Source organism: Pseudorca crassidens, chromosome 1 (assembly GCF_039906515.1).
Source record: "Pseudorca crassidens isolate mPseCra1 chromosome 1, mPseCra1.hap1, whole genome shotgun sequence".
In the NCBI taxonomy this organism is placed as follows: Eukaryota; Metazoa; Chordata; class Mammalia; order Artiodactyla; family Delphinidae; genus Pseudorca; species Pseudorca crassidens.
In genome coordinates, this window is record NC_090296.1 from 129,566,901 (window position 1) to 129,591,482 (window position 24,582).

At 40.5% G+C, this 24,582-nt stretch overlaps 1 protein-coding gene across 1 annotated transcript in view; it reads right to left on the minus strand.

Annotated features, from left to right (window-relative positions):
• Positions 1-2,273: 2,273 nt before the first annotated feature.
• Positions 2,274-24,582, minus strand: part of GABRB3 (gamma-aminobutyric acid type A receptor subunit beta3) — a 235,404-nt gene continuing 213,095 nt past the window's right edge. The window contains exons 7-9 of the mRNA XM_067755785.1: positions 21,281-21,433; positions 15,181-15,425; positions 2,274-6,867 (exon numbers count right to left, since the gene is read on the minus strand). Of these exons, the coding sequence (XP_067611886.1) occupies positions 6,526-6,867; positions 15,181-15,425; positions 21,281-21,433 (740 nt within the window). The 3' untranslated portion in view covers positions 2,274-6,525. The remainder of the gene's footprint in view (positions 6,868-15,180; positions 15,426-21,280; positions 21,434-24,582) is intronic.

The following is a 24,582-nucleotide window of genomic DNA, read 5'->3' on the forward strand; positions in this document are numbered from 1 at the left end:
ATCTGGACCTTAGGAATATTCTCCTTCAAATAGTCCTAGGAAGTCACTGGACTTCTAAATTGGTCTGAGCAGACTGCTTAGCTCTGCTTTGAATGATACTTATATAGTTGATAACATCAAAGTTTTTCAATATTTTTCAACTTTTAGAATAATTTATAAGTAAAATACTGAAGGCTGAAGTACAGTCACAGTGCTGAATGTAAAAGTTCTCAACCTCCATGAAGCAGTAAGAGATGACATCTCTCTTTTCATACATCCTCAACTGATCACACTTTCCAGGCAGAAAAACTCTTAACTATAGGAGTTCTGTTTTTTCCTTCTTCTAATATGTATCTTAATACATTCAACTGAAATACTAAACCTTGAACTGTACTTACTCAATGATGTGAGATGTTCATTACAACCTATAGAGGTTCATTTCAACCTATAGAGTTTATTACTTATAGAGTTTAGAATCACTCTATAAACATAATGTTAAACAGTAAAATCTTATGATTGTAGGCAGAATGTAAATGTTTTTGACCTTGATAATGTAAAAATATAGTTACAGTTAACAGAAGATAGGAGATAAACATGGCCTATAATACAGCATTTCAAGGCTTGACAAGTGAATGATTGTGCACAGCTAATGCTTCAACATGCAAGAGGAACAGTTGATTCTTCTATTTCAGGAAAGGAACTGGAAGTGCTAACATCAAGGTCTCAATTGCTCTGAAAGCAACAGGTAATCAAAATCACTTTTTAATTTTCAAAGGAGAAATTCCCCAAAAACCCAAACTAACAAAAAAAGAAGATAGGGCATGAGAAAAGGGAAAGGGAAATGCGTGGAAGGATGGGATGTGACCACCTTTACCTCAAGAATGGAGAGTCAAGCTGGACCCTAGGGAATCAGAAATGCATTGCAAGATATTTTCTTGCAATCAATGGCTACCAGGGCCACTAACTAGTTTCCTATTTGGTTTCAAGATGCACACACATACACCCACACCCACACCCGCAGCAGACGTGTTTTAAAGTCAGCCATTTTTGTGGACTGCATTTTTCTTACAGGTTCCCTTTACATTGCTTGCCTATGGATTCTAAGTGGAACCTATTTATATAAAAGGCAAGGGCCATGGAATGTGAGTCCCTCTAATGTCAGGAGTGCCTCAATTGATAACCATTGCTGCTTTAGTCCTATAAGGGGCCAAATGTCACAGGTTCCAAAGAGTTAATCTTCCCTGAAGAATAGTTTTCCCATTCAAAGGAGAGTTGGCATTCCCTCTCCTTTAGAAGCTGGTAAGAGGAGGTAGGAAAGAATTGTGAAATGGTGCCAAATGTGTACGTGGCCCGTGGCAGCCAAGCGGACCAGGAGTAAGTGGATTCTGGGTGGACCTTGCATTCAGTGAGGCTTTCTTTGTCAACCAAAAGTGAGATGCTTTTAAAAGAAACTTTAAGAAATTTGATCAAAATTCCTTTTTTCTGCAGTTATTGGTAATTTAAACTTGGCATCTGAATGAATAGTGTTGTAGCCTCATGAAGTGAGAAATGTCCCTACTGTGAAGTGCCAGTCCTAGACAGAGAATTAGTGTGAAATATGTCCATGTCAGGGTCCCAAAGTAGACGAGGGAGGTAAAAAACCTGTCCATAGGTTAAAAAATGAAAACGTGGCATGTAAAGAATTACCAAAGACTGTATTATTTTGTTTAGAGTAGGCACATTGGAAGCTAAGCCTCTATTAAACCCTAGCTGGCTGTGGGACACTTTCCTTTTATATATAGCATATACACGTGAGCCAGCAACATTTCAGGGGCCTAGAAATGTGTGTCAGTAAAAGTTCTGTATGGTTTGAGGTGTCTGAGCATCTTCATTCATTCATTCACTCACTCACTCAGAGACACTGCTTGTTACTTTCCCACTGGAGAGGAAACAAGGGAAATTGCTTTTTAGTCCTGAAAAGCTAAAGAGTAGGGACCAACACCACCTGTGCCAGAGCTTATTGGTAGGTTAGTTTCCTGGCCTTTAATATAGAAATAATTCTCTCTGAAATCACTTTTTTGAAGAGAGGAGCAAGGTGGATCTCTGTGTCTAGTTGTCCTTTGATGTTCAGAATAAATCACAATTTAAAAAAAATGTCATGGTTCAAATTGGTCTCATACAGTCAGTTTTGAGCTTATTTCTTTTTACTTTCAGCATAATTGAAATGGGAATGTATGACTAAAAATACCTAGAATTAAAATAATCACACTAGTTTGAAAATAGACAAGGGGAAAAAAATCAGCCTTCACATTGAAGTCAGTTAGTCCTTTTTTAATAAATTTGAAGTCATTCATCAACAAGTTTCATATTGTATCTATCACTCAGTTTTGCTGTTTTTTTCATGTCAAATAATACCAAAAAAATTACATCAATGTGCTTAAGCAAAATTGGGTTTTAATTGATCTTTACAATGAAATGAAATCAATGCGGGAATTGATCATGACAGCAATCGCCTATTCCTATTAGAATAATCCTGTACTTACCTTGAACACACTCATTGACTCATGAAGTAGAAATATGAGACAAGAATGACAAAATTGTTTCTGGGGCTTGCCCTAGGGAGAGGCATGGTACATGAGTCACTCTCTGGGAGGCTGCTATTTACCCAGGTGCTGGGAATTTCAGGAAAACATGGCACCTTTCAATGCAGTAGAAGAGGTAATAATCAATCCAAGGCACACTAGTTGTGTCCTGGGAAAATTTAATCCACCTGGGCAGCTCTTTGCTCCACGATTCAATGTTGCCCTGACCAATAGCTCATGTAAGGTGAGAGCTGGACTCTATTCCACAAGTAACAAAATATTTCACTGATTGTTCAGTTTTGCTTACATTAAAATGGCCCTAAATATGAACTGGTTTTCAGATGGAGAGCTAAATTAAGAATTATGGGATGGTTTATCATTTCAAGCCAGGAGATTCAAAGTTGGACACATCCTCTTTTTTAGAAGACACTATTGTGGGACAAACACCAATGGGATTATCTATGAGATGCTGAAAATGAACACCTCCAGCTGCAGTATGCCTGTCCCCTTAAAACCAGTCCCTACGTGCTTGGCATCACCTCTGAGAGGATGATCTCCTTGGTGAAAACGTTAATCCCATAGCTGGACGGTGAGAAGTGTCTTGATGTCAACGACTGAACATGTCCAAAGTTCTGGGTGCTGGCACTAGAAACACATGGTACTACACATATACATGGGACAGGAACATTATCATGATATACACTGAGGTCACTTAGATCAGAGGAAAACGAGTGGGTCATGGTATAGACAGTGAAACCCCCTACAGTCCTGGGGCTGGTGAACAAGAACAATACTTGTTTTAAAGATTACTCTGTGTTATCCATCCTTCTCTGTCGGGATTTTATGTAGTAGGGCTCTGGGATTGTCTTGAATATACTTATATTCGAATATGGTAATAACAAACTCATAACAAGATTCTTCTGTATGCTTTGAGCCCCTGTGAAGCATTTTGGAAAGACAGGGCTATGTAGAAAATCAACTTTTTATTACGTTCAGTTGTTGAGAAAGAGATACCATTAGATTCCAATTTCAACTTTTCTCTCCTTACTCAAGAGGTCTGGACGAGGGTAACAACCACCTCACATTATGCCAGGGGTCCGCGTTCAGATTTATCAATACACCACACTCACTGGCTCCAGGAACTGCTGTGCAGTAATGAAAGGGCATTGTAATAGAACAGAGAGCCAACCTCGACTCTCTTCTGGCAGCACAGAGTTCTGCTTCTCAACATTTCTCACAGCTTTTAAAAATGGAGAAGCTATAAAATAATTTTATTAGAAGAAGAGTAATTTTCTTCTAAAATGGAGTAAAGCAAACACATACCCAAGGATCTCAAAAAGTCTTTTTTTTTTTTTTACAGAATATATGTATGTAATTGTGTGTGTGTGTGCGCGTGTGTGTGTAGTTACAAACACTATTTATAGTATAGCTATTATGTTTAACGTCATTGTAGTGTCTACAAAGTTGTGGATCCCAGTCTCGGTGCCAAATGCATATAAAAAGCTCAAAAGCTATTATGACTATACCATGCAAATTTATATCCAGAAAATCTTGGGACGTAGACTGCAGTTCTTCTGAGCCCCACGGGGTCTCTGCTTCTGACAGTTGGGTACCTTAACTATGCATCAAAAACATTTTGAATCACTTTTCTCCCAGAAAGAATTAATGTCACAGTTCTGAATATATAAATTGTACATTTAAATCAACCGTTGACACTTTTGTCCATGTTCATTTGCATTTTGGGGTCCCTCTTCTGCATGTGGAGCTCACTCCTTGAATCACTGATACAGAAGAAGATACCTGAAGTATTGAAAGGGATAAGGTCTTCACAATGTCCTTTTTTTTTTTTCTTTAACATGTTAACAATGATAAGGCCACTTACAAGGTTTTTCCCAATCTGTTTAACTTTTAGGATTCCCCCATTGTTACCCATGAAAAAAAATTGTCAGAAAAAAGCCAAGGAACAAGAAGTCACTGGCTAGTCTCCAGATAAAAGTAAAACCAGAGAGCAGTGGTTGGGAGAAGATGCTGAAAAAAGATAAGAATGAAAGAGGGGAAAGGGTATAAAAATTGGTCACTGCTTCTAGCATGAGACTTTGTGGTCTGTGTACTACCTGATGGTGGGTTTGACCTGTTACAAACTCTTACAAATTAAAGGTTGTCATCAGCCACCAAGGTAAATCAAGTAGTGGTCAGCTGCTGGGGATAGCCCACAGCACATACACCCGCAAGGAGGGTGGTACCCCTACCAGTGGGGAAAACTGGGGTCAGCTCTGAGAATACTGGGCGAGACTCTGGTCATTGGTTTTGGATAGAACAGAGAGGGTGAGGCATATGTGGCATTTTGGGATAAAGTATTAATTTAGCAGTTCTTTCCTGAATATTTTGCTTTTTTGTTTCTCCAAATGCTTAACTTCACTGTGACATCTGTTTGCACAACTGTAGTCATTTCAGTTTATGGATGCCTGTGATAGAAATATTGTTTACAAAAAATATATCATCTCTTTTTTTTTTCTTTAGAAAGATCTCATCTAAATAGTAAGTTAAGGTTGCATCTATGAAACCGGTGCACCTTGTCTTGTTTCTACGAGCTTTAAAAAGTCCAAATACTGATGAGGCTGTGGATCAGAAGGAACCAAAAGTGACTGTGTTTGTTGTCATGTTGCTCTCCTTTGCCTCAAGAGAACGGTCATGGGTCCCTGGGTGATGCATGGTGTGGACTGGTCGTGTTCCTGCAGCATCCTAGTTACACTAGGAGTAGTTGGATGTGCTTGTGAAATATGTCAGATATAGAAATAAAGGCATGAGGATGTTTCTTGGTTTCTGAAATTGAACAGAAATGTTTTTTGTTTCAATCTTAATTCTAGAGAACAGAAAGTAGTTACATCACAGAAAGAAAATATGACATTGCATGCTGCCATGATAGCAAGAGTAAGAAAGAAAATCTTGGTAAATATACATATATATGCATATTATGCAAATATATTTGATATTAACATACAATGTTATGAGTGATTGATAACTTAAAGACAAGGGGGAAATTCATCCTAGATGGTTTTACTTTAGAGTAACAAATAACCTGAGACGTCTAAGCTTTCCGTTAGATACCAGGCCTAGAAATCCATAAGAGATGTAGAGCACGTGTTCACTAACTGAAATGTCAACTCAACTTTGCCAAAATGTGCTGCCGTGTCCCACATGATGCGGAAGCTGGATCCACTCCAAGTGAGCAGAGAAATACACTGTACAGCAGAGTACTTACAATGAGATGCCATCCATCCCCGATGGGCTTTCAAAAGATGGACGTGCAGACATCAATGTGGGCTCTACCTATGTTTAAGAAACAGGTGAGCGCATACCAGAGGCTCACCCCACCCATGGAACCGTACAGAAAAAGTCTGCCCCACGAAAACAAATCCCATTGCCAAGAAAGCCGAAAAGCCTTCACTTAATAAACTGAAAGAGAGGGTATGAAGTGTGACTGGTTTTAAACTAGCAATACCACTGTATGAGTTTTCGAAGAATAACTAAGTTTCTTCCTGATTTTTAAACTAAAACATCTAACTAATGATAGTAAAAGACACATTTTGGGATGATATTGTGTTTCGCGCCCTCATTCTCAAGGCATAATATTTAGACGATGCTTGTCCCTTTCAATTAAAAAAGAAAAAACTATGACTTTCTTTAATATGCATCCTGTGTTAAATTGTCCATAGCTGCAAAATGTATATATGTATGTGTATTTGTTTGACATACACATGGGTACTTACACCTGTGTGTATAAACATATACACATACATCCTCATATACACGTGTATTTTATATATATGCTGAGAAAGTTCACATATATATACAATTGCGTATGTATATATGTGTGTGTCTGTGTGTGTGTGTGTCTGTGTGTGTACAGGTATAAAAACTTGACAGGCAGAGTAATATTTCACTCAGTGTTAAATGAAGTCTTTGAAAAATCAAGTACAGTCACTCAGTTAACATAGTACAGCCAGTAAACTAAGTTGAAAAGAGAAAAAGTGAATGGAAACACGATCCGGGACCATCTGTCTATGGCATTCACATCGGTTAGATCAGGGATTTTAATTTTGAGCTGTGAAGACCTCCTCCGTAGATGGGTCTTCTTGTGCGGGATGCTTCTGTCCCCCATGTGTCGCCCATGCCCTTCCCGAGGCATGCTCTGTTTCCTGTACTGGATTCCTGAGTTGTCAAAGGATATTGCTGAATTCCTGGTATCACCAATGCCACCTGTGACCTCATTCATTTCATTGTGAACCTCTAGCGATGTTAACAGAATATTTCCATGAGCATCCACCTAATTGGAAGAAAACACACATTGTTAGACAGCTAGCATAGCATGCCAATAAACCTAATTTCTACATACAAACCCAGGACAGACTTACGTCATGCAGCCATGTCACATATAGTATGAGAAATTGCACATCTGTCAAAGCCAGCACTCTAGTTTAGTGGAAAGTGTCATTTTGTGGGCTTAACTGCAGGTTAGAGTTTTGATTTCCTTGATTTAAAAATTCTCATGTAGAAAATTAGATAAAATAAGGGGGCCCTTTTCAAATTGAAATTCCACATTATGGGTACAAGTCCTTATTGAAGACAAAATTAAAGTACAAATGTCTTTCAAGATGTTAACAGGTATTATAACCATTTTTCACAACTATACACTGGATAGAAACTATACTCTCCCATTCTTCTTTGGAAGCTGATTTGTCTCCTTTTCTGATGGTACAAAAATATCCAAATTACCATGAAGAAACAAGCGAGTCCTGTGATGAATGGACACACCTAATGACCTTGGTGGATTAGATAAAGACCCCCACCCAAATACGATCTCCCCACTCAATTCCACTCCTGGCAGGAGACCTCCTTTTTAAGAGCTATATTTAAGATAGGCTAAAGTCCTTTCTTACATCGGAGCCAAACTTTAAAATAACATTTTATTCTGTGCTAAATACAGCTTCAGACCTTTCATGATGACGCCAATGGTCCATTTTACTTTTTGGTCTGCCACTAAACTTTCATGGAGCATGCCTGAGGCTAGGCCTTAAGGTAGATGTACAGGAGGTGAGGTTGGGAGAGAAGACTCCCAACGAAGAGTAGGGGCCCGTGCAGATCTCTGAGTGGTGCTTGGACTGCAGGTAGGATGGCCCCAGACACCAAGGTTGTCTAGACACAGGAAGGGCTGCCAACATCCTGGGGCCACTCAGGCTCTGGCACAAAGGCACAAAAAAAGACTCAGAGGTGCCCTCCCCACCCCCCCTTGGTTTGAGAATACCACTCAACTACGCTTGGGGAAGGAAAGGTGTGGTCATCAGGATGTCACCCCTTTCTCCTCAGACCTTTGAGTATGTTATGCAAAAGGGACTTTGCAAACATAATTAAGGTCATGGACCTTAAAATAGAGAGAGTAGCCTAGATTATCCAAGTGGGCCCAATCTAATCACATGAGACCTTAAAAGCAGAGAACTTTCTCCAGCTCGAAGCAGAAGAGAACGTCTGAAAGATGTGGCAGAAATTGAAAGCCAGGAGAATTTGAAGCATGAGGACTGGATTCACCCTTGATTGAGAACTTCAGGGAAGGCCTGAGAAGAAAGGGGCAGCCTCTAGGAGAAAAGATGGGCCCTGGCCAACAGCCAGCAAGGCAATGGGGACCTCAGTCCTACAACCACAAGGAACCATGGTACCCACTGAGTTGGCCCCACTATACCCAGACTTCTGACTGACCCAACTGTGGGATAACATTTGGGTGTTGTTTTAAGTGTTAAGTTTGTGTGGCTGTAATCAAAACTACTACAGGACACAAAAGGGAAGATTTCAGAGGGGTGATGAATTTGAACTGGGCCTCAAGAATGAGTAGAAATTTCTCAGGCAAAAAGCCAGAAAAACATACATACAAAGCCTTGAAGAGTGACTGAAGTATTTTGAGAAGGGCAAACTAGTGGGACTCAAGTCCTGGAGAGAATGGATGCACACGCTCAACTCCTGGCCCATGCTCAGCTGGAGATAGAGGAGGTGGCTGTCATTCTCATCCCTGTCAGCATCTACCTATCACCTTATCATTACAGGAAAGAAAACCTGGTGATGAATGGGAAGCAGATGAGAGTCAAGCCATTAAAGGAATTTCACCTTTACCCTTTAGGTAATGAGAAATAAAAGTGATTTCTAAGTGAAATAGTGACACATTTCTGAAACCCAACTTAAGTGGCAGAATAAAGAATAAATGATGGATTTGAAGGGAGAAAGTGAAGAGACAGACCCTAGTTGGTGTGCACCGCACTGGTCTCTGTTCTTTGAGGGCAGTCTGGGAGCGAAATGTCAGGAGGTGGTAACTGCTCCCCGCCAGCCACTGAAACCCATCCCAGCATTTCCTCTAGACCATGCAGGACACTCAGCAATGCTTCACCACCACCTGGTCATTTCTGCATCTCTGCAGTTAAGAAGGTGGGAAAGGAGTGGAGAGAGAGTTACTCATCACCCTACTCCCACCCAGCCTCCTGGCCCTTCCCGAGCTCCCTGAAGAAATACTCGCAATGTGGACTCAGGGTGAAGCAGCTGGCCCACGTTAGCCTGGGTTGGGCTCAATGTTCCTGCGTGATGAATGAGAAGGGCCAAGGTGGGATGGACTGTGGTCTACGGTCTCCTGAGAATGGAAGACAGCCCACCTGGGGGTGCCGGGAGACACGAATAGACCAAGATAATACCATTCGTATTAGGGAGAAGGCTTTTCATGGAGACCCATTCTTGGGGAAGGAGCAGAGCACTGCCAGAAGAAAATTAAAGTTTTATTATTTTTTTATTCTAAAATGGAGGTTAAAATTCTAATGGGGCTTGTATATCAAAAGTACCAGGAATAGTAGACCTTTGTAAGGACTTGTGTTCTGTATCTGTTCTTTTCATCGTCTCTCCCTGGAATGATTGGCAGTAAAATCCGTACAACAAAAAGTCTATTTTCCTGTTTGGGGGATCAGTGAGGCATCCATCCGGTGGTTTGGAGCTGAGTCATGTGGGAGGAGCAGCCCAACAGGTAAATGAAGGTGTGGCTGAAACAGGAGGAGACAGCAAAGGAAAGGCCAGCAAGGGACTGGGCAGTAGCATGTCCTCCGTAGAAACCACCTAGGAACTGGGGGTGTGCTGGGGCCACCGGAAGACATCACCTTCCCTAAGAAGGGGGTGGTCTGGACCTGCTTCGGAAGTTGTGGGCAGTTGGCCCTAAGGCAACAAGGAGGTGAGGGTGATGGGCAGATTAGCTGGCCTTTACTGAAATGCATGGAGGAGTAAGAGAAGGTCCTTGCCCTCAAGGGGTGGAACAGGTGAGAGCTTCAAATAATCAGCAAATGCATTTTAGAAGGTACTGCCTATTGCCCTTAAAGCACATTTTAAAATACATGCCAACAATTCCATCTCTTTTCTAGTTATCAAAAATGCCATAATATGCAAATCTCCTTTTATCAAAATCTAGGGGATTATGATGAATGACTTTGTAGAACAAAATACCAATAAAGGAATGTCTACTATTAAAGAAGGAAAGGAGTATTCTGTGATACGTTTATTAGGTAGAACTTTGATGGTTCTAATGACGCAGAATTTCACCTGGCTTTAAAGGTATGTTTATGTATTTTATACATAGTAGCGTGAAGTAATAACCTATAAGGGAAAAGAATCTGGAAAAGATTCTTATGTATGTATACATTCATATTTGCATGTATAACTGAATCACTGTACAGTATACCTGAAACTTACACGATATTGTAAATCAACTATACGTCAATAAAATTTTTTAAAAAAGATATAGTTCTAATTAGAAAAAAAAAAAAGGTACATTTATGAACCTTCCCCCCCTTCCCACTAGAAGAGTGAGAAAACATGTGGCTTCAGTGGAACCAAACAGATGACAAACACTACTCATTCATGGACACACATTCCCTGAGCACTTACCACATCCAGCCCCAGTGTCCACCTTTTGGTAGATGCAAAGAATGGGATGCTGTCTAGGACAGAAGGCACAGTGGCCACATGAAATGTGACCTGCTATCTATCTCCGAAGCACAGAGCATGTGCCCTGGAGGTTAGAAGAACAGGGACAAGTCCACCTGCTTGGAGTGGGGATTGTCAGAGGCAGGATGGGAACAAGTGGTAGACAAAATCAGGAAAACATCATAGAGAAGAGCATCTGGGTTAGGTCTTGAAGGAGGGGAGATGTGGACAAAAAAGAGAGGGATTCTGGGAAGAGGGAATCAAAGGCAAAGAGATAATAAGGTGTATGGTGATTTCAGGAAGCCCACAGGGAGAGTGAAAAAAACATAAGAAGTAAGGTCAACTGGATGCTGAGTTGATTTTTCAAGATTTAATGACAAATCTGTAAGAATCAGTATCCTGTCTTCCCTTATCACTTGTGGCCAGTTTTGTGCATTTGGAAAAGAACTTCGGAGGGTGGGTCTAAGTCTGCACTCTTGGATTCCAGTGAAGGAAACCCACCCTGAGGGAAGCTGAACCTGATGTTGTCAATGTTTACAAAGTTGGGGTGCCAGGGTGCTCTGACACTGGTGGCTGCCTCAAAGCTGTTTGAGAACCAATATGGTTGCATCGCTCCATTTCAGAGTGGGGTGAACAGCTACAATGGAACAATCATGTCAAAAGGAACTTGAACATATACATGGAATTAATAAGAATTTAGAGTAAATTAGTTTGGCTGCTTTTGACATAGTTTTACATTTGCATAGTTTTCATTTAAACGTGAACCAGTGTGTAGAAAATTTACACTGAAACTACTAGAAGGTATTTTTTTCTGCAAGAATTAAAGGGTTACTAAAATCTTTTAAATCTTAGAAACCAAACATTTTAAACAAATATTTCCAGAAGAGATGCTAATCTTTTCCTATCATCTAGAATTTAAATCTTAAAACAGATGGGATTGTAAAAATGTCCTGTATAGAATGACAGTGATGACTTGTAATTTCTGAAGCATTTCATGAATGCTACTTATTTTGAGGAGTTTGACTCATATCTACTATAATTAGATTCATTGATTTCAATGTAGTTTTTCTTCCCGCTTCAAAACTTGGACAGGCAGAAACATTCAGAGATGAAAAACATCTCATGTGGAATGTATCCTAGAGGGATTTTCACTTTTTCCATGAATCTGTCACCAGATTGGCACACTGTTGACGTCTCATTCTCTACTAACCTTCAATCTTCAAAATGAATAAAATACTCTAGTTTCAGGAAAATAAGGAACTATTTATCATGTGAGAAATGAAATCTTGCTCTTTAGTAAGAGGAATGATGTCAAGCCTGCAGCTCTGATTCCTTGGCAAGACTTTCTGCCACTTCATGAAATTCAAATACCGTTTGGTCAACTTGCAAAATATCACAAGGCTTGTAACCATAATACATGCATTACAACCAAAGACTAACTCTTGGGTATAGAAACAACTCAGGAACAAACAGAGGTTAAGCACAAATAAATTAAGGTCAGGATTTTCATTGCACCACTGATCTGAGGATAAACTAAGTGACTATGTGAACACTGCCACTAAGTTAAAATAGAGTTGAATCACTAAATTTAAGGAAAATCTACTCATGGTCCGACATTAGGTTCAATAGCGTCATGGTCACGTTGGTGGCCTGCAGAGCCCCTGAGGACACCACCCTGAGATCTCTTACAGGACACAAGCAAAGACAATGACAGTACAAGTCCTTGTTGTCACCCAGTGTCCATCAGTCCAAGAAAAGCTTCAGCCCCCGAGCCTCTTGGCTCCCAACTATGACAGAGGGGCTCCTTGAGGCCATTGCTGGCCATACTGATAAACAATCCCAAGAGATATCACTGAAAATGAATGAGTGAATAATTGTAATTACAAAGAACTCTTGAAACTGTTGGCCTCTGCATAGTGCCATTTCTGTTTTGCATTAAATTTTTTATTCTTTACTTTAATTCATTCGGATCATGTGATATGAACTTTTGGGAGGTGCATTTCTACTTTAAAATTATCACTAAATTCTTAGGTGTGGTCAGCAACAATATTTTAAAATTGAAGTACAGTTGATTTACAATGTTTCAGTTAGATAGCGAAGTGATTCAGTTTTATATATATATACACATATATATGTATATACATACACTCTTTTCCATTATATGTTATTACAAGCTATTGAATATAGTTCCCTGTGCTATACAGGGTCCTGGTGGTTTATTTATTTTACATATATTAGTGTGTATCTGTTAATCCCAAATTCCCAATTTATCCCTCCCCCCACTTTCCCCTTTGGTATCTGTATGTTTCTTTTCTATGTTTGTGAGTCTATTTCTATTTTGGAAATATGATCATTTTATCATCTTTTTTTTTTTAGATTCCACATATAAATGATATGATATTTGACTTTATCTGTTTGATTTACTTCACTTAGTATGATACTCTTGGGTCCATCCATGTTGCTGCAAATGGCATTATTTCATTCTTTTTTATGACTGAGTAATATTGCATTGTATATATGTACCACATCTTTATCCATTCATCTGTCGACAGGCACTTGGGTTGTTTTCATGTTTTGGCCATTGTGAATATAGCTGCTATGAACACTTGGGTGCATGTATCTTTTCGAATTAGAGTTTTCATCTTTTCCAAATATATGCCCAGGAGTGGGATTGCAGAATCATATGGTAACTCTATTTTTGGTTTCTTAAGGAACCTCCATACTGTTCATCATAGTGGCTGTACCAATTTACATTCCCACTAGCAGTGTAGCAGGGTTCCCTTTTCTCCACACCTTCTCCAGCATTTGTTGTTTGTAGATTTTTTGATGATGGCCATTCTGACCAGTATGAGGTGATAACTCTTAGTTTTGATTTGTGTTTCTCTAATAATTAGTGATGTTGAGCATCTTTTCATGTGCCTGTTTGCCATCTAGTCAGCAACAGCTTTTAATGCTTACCTTTAAGAGCATCAAATATGCATTTAAAACTAGCATACATGCATTTGTATGTCTGAGCTGATGTCTACAATTACAGATTTTTAAAAATATGAACATGCAAAGGCTTTAAGAAAACTGCTGGGAAAACAGATACAAATTTTCAGAAAAGCAAACAGTAAAAATGGACTCATGAATTTTCCTCTGCATCTGATTTATAATATATTATTTCTACAGTCTGCTTAATTTCGTCTGTGGATTTAGAGATTTGGGGGATTTTGTTTCCTTTTGTTTTAAATTTTAAGCTTCACACTCAAAAAGATATTTCTGTAGCAAAACAATTTAACCTTTCTAAAGAGTGTCATTTAGAAGAAAGGAAATAAAATTTAAATCTGTTTAAATTATGAGGGAATTTGGAAAAACAGCATTGTATGTGTCTGCGTGTCTGTGTAATGGAAAAAATAATGATGTGATGAATTCTAGTTTCCTTGGAAACAGTATTACCAAAGTATACTGTGTATGCATAATAGGATGTGGACTAATTTAGAAACACACCAGTATGGTGCTAAGTATAGTTTCCAGTAAGAAATTCAGGGTCATGTTGCCTGTGGAAGCCTGATTTTATTCACAGATCCTAGTTTCTCTGACCAAGTCTATTTATGTGTTGCTGAAAGGATAGGAGCCATTTATAGTCATTTACCTTCATTCATTCATGAACATCCAGGGACCTATTCTGGGCCACTGGTGGGCCACAGGCACAGCACTCCTCCAGGGAGCTTCTGCACCCCTGGGAGAGGCTTGGGCCGGCAATGCACCAAGAACACCAGAAAGAACAAGGAAACCTCACGAGCTTGAGAAATAAGTATGTTTAGTAAGAAGAATTTAAAAGTGAAGAAATATAGGAACAAGTCCAGTATGTAAACGGGTGGAGGTATATTTTTGAGGACTTGAAGGGATGCAAGAGGTAAAAGGATAAAGATAAAAATTTTATAGAAACGACAATGTGCTTTCACTAAAATAGTATTTATAATTGCAATAACATATTCCTTTTATTAAAAAAATAAACCGAAATGACATCTAACTGCAAAGTTTGTAATTGGAAGGATGTAAGCGTGAGATGAGGAGGGCTGGAGAGGGACCTGATTGGTGCCCTCTCTCTGGGTTCAGAGCCCATGGGTCCTAGAGCAGCTCCCTGATTGGCCGCTGCTGTCCTGGGCTGCTTGCCTGGCATTTTGCAGAACACAGCCAGCAGGGCTGGGCCAGGGCAGATGCACGAGAGCCCTGGGACAGTGCACTGCTCCTGCCCTGCACTAGGGATCCTGAACCAGGGCAGATGAGAGAGGGGGCTGTCCACACCGTGCAAAGAACAACAGCATGCTGGCTATCACATTTGTAATTCGACCACTGAAGGAAAACTGCAACATTGTTGAAAATGCTTTTGACTGTCAAGTTTGGGCCCCACACCCCAGAGATCCATTCATTCCTATATCTTTCCTTTTCTTTTCACAGGAAACTGGCAAGCTTTTGGCTTCTCCAACTTCTGCACCAATTTTGCTTTTCTATAAAATTCAGTGACTTGCAGACGCCACCTTTCAGGCTACAATCAACAAGCCTGCATCACTCCTACTCAAAGGCCATGATGCCGCGGGGTCTGCAGGTCTGGGAAAGGCAGAGTGGGGGCGGCCGAGGCCGAGAGGCCTACCCGGTTGCTGTCACCCTTTGAACGGTCATTCTTTGCCTTGGCGGTCTTTTCCGCAAGCTTCTTCTGCCTTTGAGGGCCTCTTCCAAAGAAAATGTAGTTGACAAAGGCATACTCCAGAAGGGCCAGAAACACAAAGACAAAGCAGCCCATGAGGTACATGTCAATGGCTTTGACATAGGGGATTTTGGGCAACGTCTCCCGAAGATGTGTGTTGATGGTCGTCATGGTCAGCACGGTGGTGATTCCTGTAAAAGAAATGGGAGCGTGAGAGGCTGCAGGTCCACCGCTCAGTTCCTCACTTTTCACTTCCCTGCTTTATTTTCTCAAACAGTGTGAAGTAGTTGAAAATCACGGTTGAATATTGTTGGGTGATCGAAACACTACAGAATATAGAACACACAGTTTGGGCGGCAGGTCACATCTCAGGCTGGGGAGTTAACATCTCTTCCCACCCTGCGCCACCTGGGAGGCGCCTCCCACTGCACCTGGCCCGTGGACGGAGGTGGATGGAGAGGGGTTGGGGACAAGGCAGAGGCTGCCCTGCATGAAAGCTGTAAGAAATGAAAATAAACCTGGAATTTATCATAAAACACTAAGTGTCTGGGTGAGAAGCTTCTGGGAAGAAAATGAATCTGGGGAATCTAGGAAGGCCATGTGTGGCCACTAGAGAAGAAAATGATTCTTACCACAAGGCCTTAAAGCAAGGGGAATGAGGCAATGACTTAAAGCTGCTAAGGACGGGAACCAGTCCTTAGCTCAGAGAGGGAATGTTCGAGTGTAGCTCCGGAGAACAGATTACCTCACATAGCAACTTCCCACCCCAGCTAAGAAAGAGGCTGATAAGCTGTGCAGCACATGTTGGCTGTGGGCAAGGGCTAAGATTTTACCCAAAGTATAGGATCTTACCATGCTCTGGGGCAAGTGGCCAGATCTCTGTTGGTATTTTTTTTTTTGTTAAATGTCATTATTTTGTATTCTTTAGATAGTATCAGGTGAAAAATACCATTTTTCCCTAAGGGAGCTCAGTTTAGTCTCTAAAAACATGTAAGGACCATATTTTGTAATTCTCCCATAGCAGTGGGCATGTTCTTGGTGTATAAAGATTCCATATGGGATGATCTGAAGCCACAGAGAGCAGGGGACCCATTGGCTCATGACATGACCAGAGCTGCTGAGCTGAATGAAGCTACATGTGTGGGAATGAACTGCATCACTCACTTCTCAGTGGCACGGGCATTACTGCAGCTGACTTGCTCTCTTTGAGACAGTACTTTTGAAATATTAAGAAGTCTCAAAAAAGTAAGGCAGCTCCAAAGAGCCAACTCTTTTCTACCCATTTGACTGGTACCATGGAATGTGATTACTCATGTGTCTTCCAGGACCCAAAGGAGAGGGTCATTGCCACATGAGGACTTCTCTCAAGGAGACTTGCAAGGTGAGAGCTTCAGTCATGGTCCTTCAGTTGTAGTAACCCAGAAAACCAATGATGTCCCCTAAACCAGCAGGCGGTGCAAGCCCAAGAGGCTGACCACCCAGACACATGGTCCCACCAGACCACTTCTCTGACCCCACTGGACCCCCACTCAACTCTCCGGGGAAGGGGCTGGGTTTGTTAAGCGTTTTAGTCTGATGCCCTCTGGACTCCCATCCCATTCTTGGATGAGTGCCAGAGTGTAGGGCTCCCCTCACTAGTGACTACCTGGAGAAGAGGGAAGAGAGCCCAGGCTTCCATCCCACACATGCTGAGCTGCTGTTAGCAGGAGATGAGGGAAGCGAGGAGCAGAGAACCTATTTTCATGTCTGACTGCAAACAAGAGCTGACGATGAATATATGGAAGTCAAAGATGTCAGGATATTTTAAGACTCGCCTTTAACATAAAATTCAGGTGTACCTGGGGACTTTTAAGATTTGAAAATGGCAATGGGATAATTATAGTTTACAAGGAAGTGCAAAAACACCATGCAGATGCTACAAAATTAGCTGTTCTCACTATTATTCAAAAATTTTGTAATGTTGTTGCCACAACTTATTTTTTTCTTTCCAAATGGACTTTGGAAAGTGCTCTGCTTTAGTTGTTGCTTTGGCTCTCCAGTTGATTATTCTGAGTGGATGTGTATAACATAGGCCTCAGCAGATGTCCCCAGAAAATGGGCTAAAGTAACACAAAACAGGGACGGCCAGCACATGTCAACGAGAACTCAGCCTGGCAAAGGCGAGGAAAATGGGCAAGGACGCTGGCTTCAGGCCCATCAGTGCCAGCTCAAGGAGTCCCTTAAGAGTAAGGTTTTGTGGTGAGTGTTCCCTGGCTTTCCAGCTTGGGATCACATGACCTCTTAGCTTGAAAGGCCATGCATTCTCTAATTCTTTGTATCATTTTCCTTCCTATCAAGATAACCGTGGAGAGTGGTGGATGCGGTGGTTCACGGCCTGGATAGTAGAACCACATGGCGCAGGCCAAAAGCCCTGCTCCACCACGTACCAGCAGCAGGACCTGAATGAGCTTGATAGGTCCACAACTGTTGTCTAAATGTGTTGTGAAGTCTAAACACCACGGTGATGGGATAACAGTAACTGGCATTGTTAACACTCGCCAACAACAGATGTTATCATTATCAGCATCACAGAAAAATACATTTTCTGGTAGCCTCCAGTTTCTTGGCAGGAGACCCAGATCCGGCAGCCTCTCTTTGAACTTCTAATCTCTAAAGGGGACCCCATCCAAAGGCAGAATGGGAGACTGAGTGGTGCCTTCTGTGTTCTTCATACATTTACCAAGCTGTTGTCTTGCTAACTATTAGCCTCAAATTATTTCTCATTTATATTAAGGAAATATTATGCTTGAAAAACTGCATTTATAAAGAAGGTTGTGAAATAAAAATATAATTTATATCATTTAATCAAAAGATATTTAATTTTTCTTCTTTGTGACCTAAATAATGTGACTTAAATTATTTTAGTGTAAATTTTCACTTTCAGAAGGACCAATACTATTATTCACTGATAAGTGGACTTCAGGATTTTTGAGGATGACCATGTAATTACAACTCCCAACTTTGTAGTCTGGCGGCTTCTAACACTAACAGTTCAACGGATGTGGGGGTCAGATCCTGGGCAGAAGAAGCATAAGATCCTGAAGCACACAGAGCATCTGTGCAGCACAACTGGGTGAAGAACCAGCGTTTCCCTTCTCAGAGGAGACAACCCCTGACAATTCCAGGTCTAACAGTGCCCTGAGCTGGAGGGACATGCCAAGGAGGTCTTCACTGAGCACCCTTCTGTGCAGACCCACACCTCTCAGACCTCATTTAGAAGTGGGGAGAACTCACCACTGTGCAATCATTCAGGATGAAGGCAAACAGCACTCTAAATATTTCAAAGGGTGTAGTTCATGACAAGACACATGAAGTGAGCTGGGGGAGGGGGAGTTCTCCAGTCAAAGCCCCCCAAACCATGGCTATATCCTCTCCAAGAGGCACTGAGCACATTAGCATCTTAAAGGTTCTGAGAGATTCCTTAAAGAATGGTTAATAATAATTCTTGCTGAGCTTTTAAAAAAATCCATCATTTTTACAATGTAATAGACCAAAGAACCCTTCTGTGTATTGTCTATTGACACTGTAGAAATCACGTGTAGTGGTTAAGGGCCCTGAAGTCAGACAAACTGGATTAAAATCTTTCTTCTGACACTTAATATTATCTGACTTTGCACCAGTTATGTAGCTTCTCTGCACCTCACTCCCTTCTCTGTAAAATGGGAACGATAACCCTGCCTATCATGCTATGGATCTTCTGCACCATGGATCAGGTAACCACTTTCCAATGACCTTGCACAGAACTTAGAACCTGAGTATTTGGTAAGTTTCAGCCTTAATGATTGTTGTTGTTGTTGCTGTTATTTAGGGTTCATTACCCGATGATACACTTTTCCTTAACCAATTGGAGTTGCCGTGCTGTCACTTCCCAAGTCCTGCAGGCCCAGGCTCAGAGACCATGTCTTATGCAGAAGCTGGGAGACAAGGAGTGAGAGGACTGGGGTCCCACGCTGAGAGCGGGACCTGCTGGACATCAATCTGGCCAGACACTGCAGCCTGGAGATCCCAGCTGCCTTCTCGACCTCCAGGCCTCAGGTCCACCCCAACACTGGCAAATGCCTTCAATTCTGCCTCCCAGACTTCTGATATCCATCAGAACCTGCACACCTCCAGTGGTAACGCCTTAGCCAGTCTGGACAGACCACTCCTCTGTCCCAGCAAAACATGAAGCATGTTCATGTTTTCATGAACATGAAAACATCCCAGAAGCATGATTGAGGTTTATAGTAACAATACTGAGTTGACAAGAAAAAGTGGAGTCTACTTTCATATGCTGTAATGAGGCTATGTTGACTCTAATCCACTCCAGATAGATTATCTATTTAATATTGTGGAAGACGATGTTTACAATTTAGGAGCTATAGAATTTGGATCATCCAGAAAATTGAGAAATTTGCATTTTCAGTACACCTCTCTTCTGATGATGCCAGATAATTCTGGTTCTTTGGTACTCATATTTCTCTAATTATCTCAAAAATAACAGAGTCTCTGAGGCAGATTCCCTGGAAGCTCAGGAAGCTTCAGCTTCTGATCTTCTCTAATACAGGCCTCTTACAGGCTCGGGAGGGGTTCCGGAAATTCTGTATTTATGTATTTTATATTCTTTTCCTTAAAGAGAGCTCCTGAAGTTGTATAAGCTAGCAGCTCCACAAAATTTGGATCTGCCCTAGCAAATTCATTTTAGCTGTGAATTTTCCAGGTGAGAAGAGAAAATAGTTTAACAAAGAGCAATCTAGTAACATAACAAAAAAGGTAAAACCTACAGAAAGGACTGATGTTACAGGGTAACCTCTGCAGGTGGTAAAAAATCCTGAAGGTTTTTTCGAGAGATTTTTCCTTTACCAAGCCCATCAGAAATAGATTAACAGCACTTCTGATTTTTTGATACCTTATTCTGCTCAAAGTGTTTTTACATTCACCTAATACTTTAGAGGTAACTACCTAAGTTTCTTAAGTCACTGTTAAATGTTATTTCATTAGAAAAAAATAAGTCACTGTTAAATATTATTTCATGAGAAAAGAAATCTAATCTTGAATCAGTGAGAGTCACCTGTCTTTGCGTCTAAACCAGACGTCCACTTACACACATGTACACACATTCTCCTGGAAGCATGATGCTAAGCAACTTATATTCCTGGGAAGAGATGGTAAATAGAAAAAGTAAGAAAGAGGGACAACCAGATCCCTGAATTCTTATGCTTCTCTGCAGGCTTACCAGCAGATGTGTTGCAATTCTTTCCCATCAGTTTTGAAAGGTATTATTGATGACTTCACTCCCAGGAATTAAATTCAACCCTACCCAAAGAAGGGATAAACTGGACAATTGCTCTTCAGCTCTAAAAGCTCAGTACTTACCTCAAATGTATTTAAATAATTATTTTGTCCATGCAGTTTCATAATAATTAGTTCAGTAGAAAATAATTTTTCTGAAAATATAAGCCTTCCCTTAATTAAAAAATATTAGAAATCATACTGGAACATAAAATGTATATTGTACATCAGCTAATAATCCATTTGTCAAGTGACCAATGGCCAGAAGAGATCACTAGAGTTCTTGGGAACCACTCAGAATTTAATATCACATTTTAATGCTCATTAATTTGTGTAATTCCAATTATATGGTATAACATTTGACTGTTTTTCTAACTTAAAAAAGAATGCACGCAATTAATCAAGTCTTCTTTCTGGGCCATAGAATAATTTTGAACAGGAGATGTTAATCCTTGCTTTAAAATTAGTGTCAAAAATAGTTTTATTATGCAAATATTCGGCAAGCATATTTTCCCTTTCATAGGCATGAAAATTCACATTTGAGCCTTATAATTAAATTAACACATCAAGAGAATCATGCATGAAATTAGTGTTTCAAGATAAAAAGTGACTATATGGGCAAGACTGGTGTCATGATGTCAAAAAATTGTAGTTGAACTATAGTCTTTGAACTCCCTTAATATTGTAATGATATGGTGACTTTACATTTTAGGTATCATTTAAAAATAGCACATACCAAGGGCAACTCTAGCCGCAGATGCATCATAATTGATCCAGAAGGACACCCATGAGAGAATTGTAATTAGGATAGAGGGCATGTAGGTCTGGAGAATGAAGTATCCAATGTTTCTCTTCAACCGAAAGCTCAGTGAGAGCCGAGGGTAGGCACCTATAGTAAACAGACAGGAGTTACACTGGAGATCAGACACAGCAAAGAGTTTGCTTTGACTTCTAGGGGTCAACAGCATGCATTTGAAAAGTCCAGAACGGAGGGGTGGTCCACAACCATGTAATCTGCCTCCGTGCGCCTAATGGTACCCATCAAGAACTTGGGAGAGGAATGATTTTCAGTCTATGTATGAGGTCATGACGAGGATACTCTTCTAAGGTTAAATACTCAGCTGAGAACTGTCCCTGAGAAAACTTTGGGGGAAGGCTTTAGCTTAGAACACAGAATAGTGCCAAATATCTCATTTAGTTTTCAACTAATGGTCCCCTTCTTCTCCATTGTAGATAGGGGAGATTTGGCTCAAGGCTTTACTGAGCAAAATGGTTTTTATCAGTCATCCCCTGTCAGTCCATCTAGAGCAACAGTGCACAGATGTTTGAGGCACTGACCCTGGAACACCTGGGATAGCTCAGGGACCCCCACCCGAGAGCTGGAGAGGCACAGAGGGCAGGAGTATACTCTGAGATGCTCTGCTCCAACCACAGGAAAGGCATCAAGGAGAGCTGAGGAGAAGCACCCAGTCTGCTTTCCTGTATTTGAATCCCAGTGCTAACCTCCTGATGTGCACATCCCACTTAGACAGCCTTGAACCCCACCACCACTGCCAGTGCAGAGAAAAAAGTCCACTGCTTATGCCACCTATAGCTATATATTTGCCTTTTCTGTTTGATTTTGTTTTTCTTGGAGCAAGGCAAGTGTGGCTTCCATTTCCTCCTGTCCATTTCAACAGCCCACTTTATCAGTTTCAAACTTCTCAGCTCTTAATTTTCTGGACTCAATTGAGGTCGCTGGAAAGTCAACCTTCTCTAATCATCAACTTCCTTGCCTCCTCCCCTCCTGCCTTCACTCATGGGTGGTGCTCTGTTCCTGAAATTCTTCCACCCAAAGCTTCAGGAGGCCTCACTTTTCTTGTCTTCCTCCTACTCCAAGCCTGACAGGCTCCTGTTCTCCTCCTGCCTCAAAGTATATGCATTTTCCTGACTTTACTCCACATCCGTTTCTGGTTTTGTCCCTATATTCTATACCTTTTCCAGTCTGATTCATTCGTATGACTGTTCTACGTAGTAGATGAAAGACTTTAACCTCTAGGCTCTTACTTTAGCATCAACCACATTTTCAGCCAAATTATATAAAGGAGAAAAGAAATCGCCTAATGGACCCAGCATTTAAAAGCTGACAATCTGGAAATTTCCTCCAATCTTTTATGTGCCTGTGTGTGTATAGTTTCTTTTATATAACTCTGATCAAATGCATATATTGTATTGTCACCATAGCATAAACACTTTCATCCTTATTACAAATTACTTATAAATACAATTTTAAAGTTCTCCTAATTTTCCATCAAATACATACACATGTATTCTATAGTTTATAAATACATTTTCCTGAATGCAATAAATTTAGGGTACTGCCATTTTTACAAAACGTAAGTAATATTCTTAGGGATACCTTTGAGCAGAGTCCTTTCATTATGTTTAAACTTACTGCCTTAGGATGAATGTGCCAAAAGAGGAATTGCTAAGCCAAGGCTGAAGGCTTTTGATACATATTCCCAAATTACTTTGCAAAAGAACCACACAAACATACATGCCACTATGAGTACTTTATAGAAGTGCCTATCTCACTTTGTAAACATAACAATATTGCATAATATTTCTTTTCTTTTCTTTTTTTTTTTTTTTTTTTATGGTACGTGGGCCTCTCACTGTTGTGGTCTTTCCCATTGCGGAACACAGGCTCCGTACACGCAGGCTCAGTGGCCATGGCTTACGGGCCTAGCCGCTCCGCGGCATGTGGGATCTTCCCGGGCCGGGGCACGAACCCATGTCCCCTGCATCGGCAGGCGGACTCTCAACCACTGTGCCACCAGGGAAGCCCCATAATATTTCTTAAAAATAACTTTTGTTAATTTCCTTGGGAAAATGTGTCCTTTCAATCACTTTCTTTAATTGATCACTTCCTAAATGTTTGTTTTTCCCCTGATTTTAACTTTATAAATAATCTAATTACACTATTCATTCATTTTTCCCATTTTTTTGTTCCTCTTACTGTTTTTACCTATTCATTAAAGTTCTTTTAATACTAATACTTGCTTGTATCCTCTGCAAGCATTTTCCCAGTTATTTGTTTAAAAACCTGAATTGGGTAAAGTGGGGGACATATAAAAACAAGTTTTTTATGTAGTTGAGTCTATCCATTTTATTTTTTTCCCTGTGATTTTTAAAACCTGTTTTTAGGTTTAGATAAGTTCACAATAGAGAGCTAACCACAAACTTATTTTGAGGGTTGGCAATTTGATATGAAGTGAACATGCATGTTGTTGGTTTTTGTTCCACAAACAACTAACCAAGTTTTCCAACACCTCTATGAAATAAAGCTTCTGCTGACATAGATTTGATACACTCTGTTGTTTTATAGTACATTCCATGTCTATGGATATGGACATGGACATGTCCATAGACATGATGTGCCCATGAACCAAGTCAGAGCCCTGCCTGGGCTTTAACACCTCTGGGTCCCCGGCCCCATATGTTTCACAAGCACAGTCATCCCGTATTCAACAACTTCTAAGGCTTCACATAAAGGTTAAAATAGTCATCCGGGAATTTTAGCTTCTCCAAAATGTTTTCCCAATTTAACATTAGTTTTATTTTCCACCATGTCTCTGCATTAAGCATAACATTTTCTAGCCAAGAAGTATCCTCATTGCCTCAAAATAATTGTTCATATTTCTTGCCTCTGCTGATTCACACCCACTGTTCTCCCCTTAAGAAATGTCTTCTTTTAACCATACTTCAAGGCCTTGGTCAAATGCCACATCTTCCATAAATCCTTTCTTTTTCTTCCCTCCAAGTGTAAGTAATTACCCTCTTATTTTCTTTCCTCTTTAAAGTTATAATTATTAATATTTACCAAGGTAAGATCTTCCTTAGTAAGCTGTACATACCCCTAGGCAGAGTTTGTGAGGTACTGTATTTTTCATATACTGTCATGCCTAGCTAAACGTCTAAACCATCTCTGTCTATTAATAAATGCATCTGTGTACTGAGAGAAAGAAAGCAGGCATATTTGGTTTATTTATGTGACTC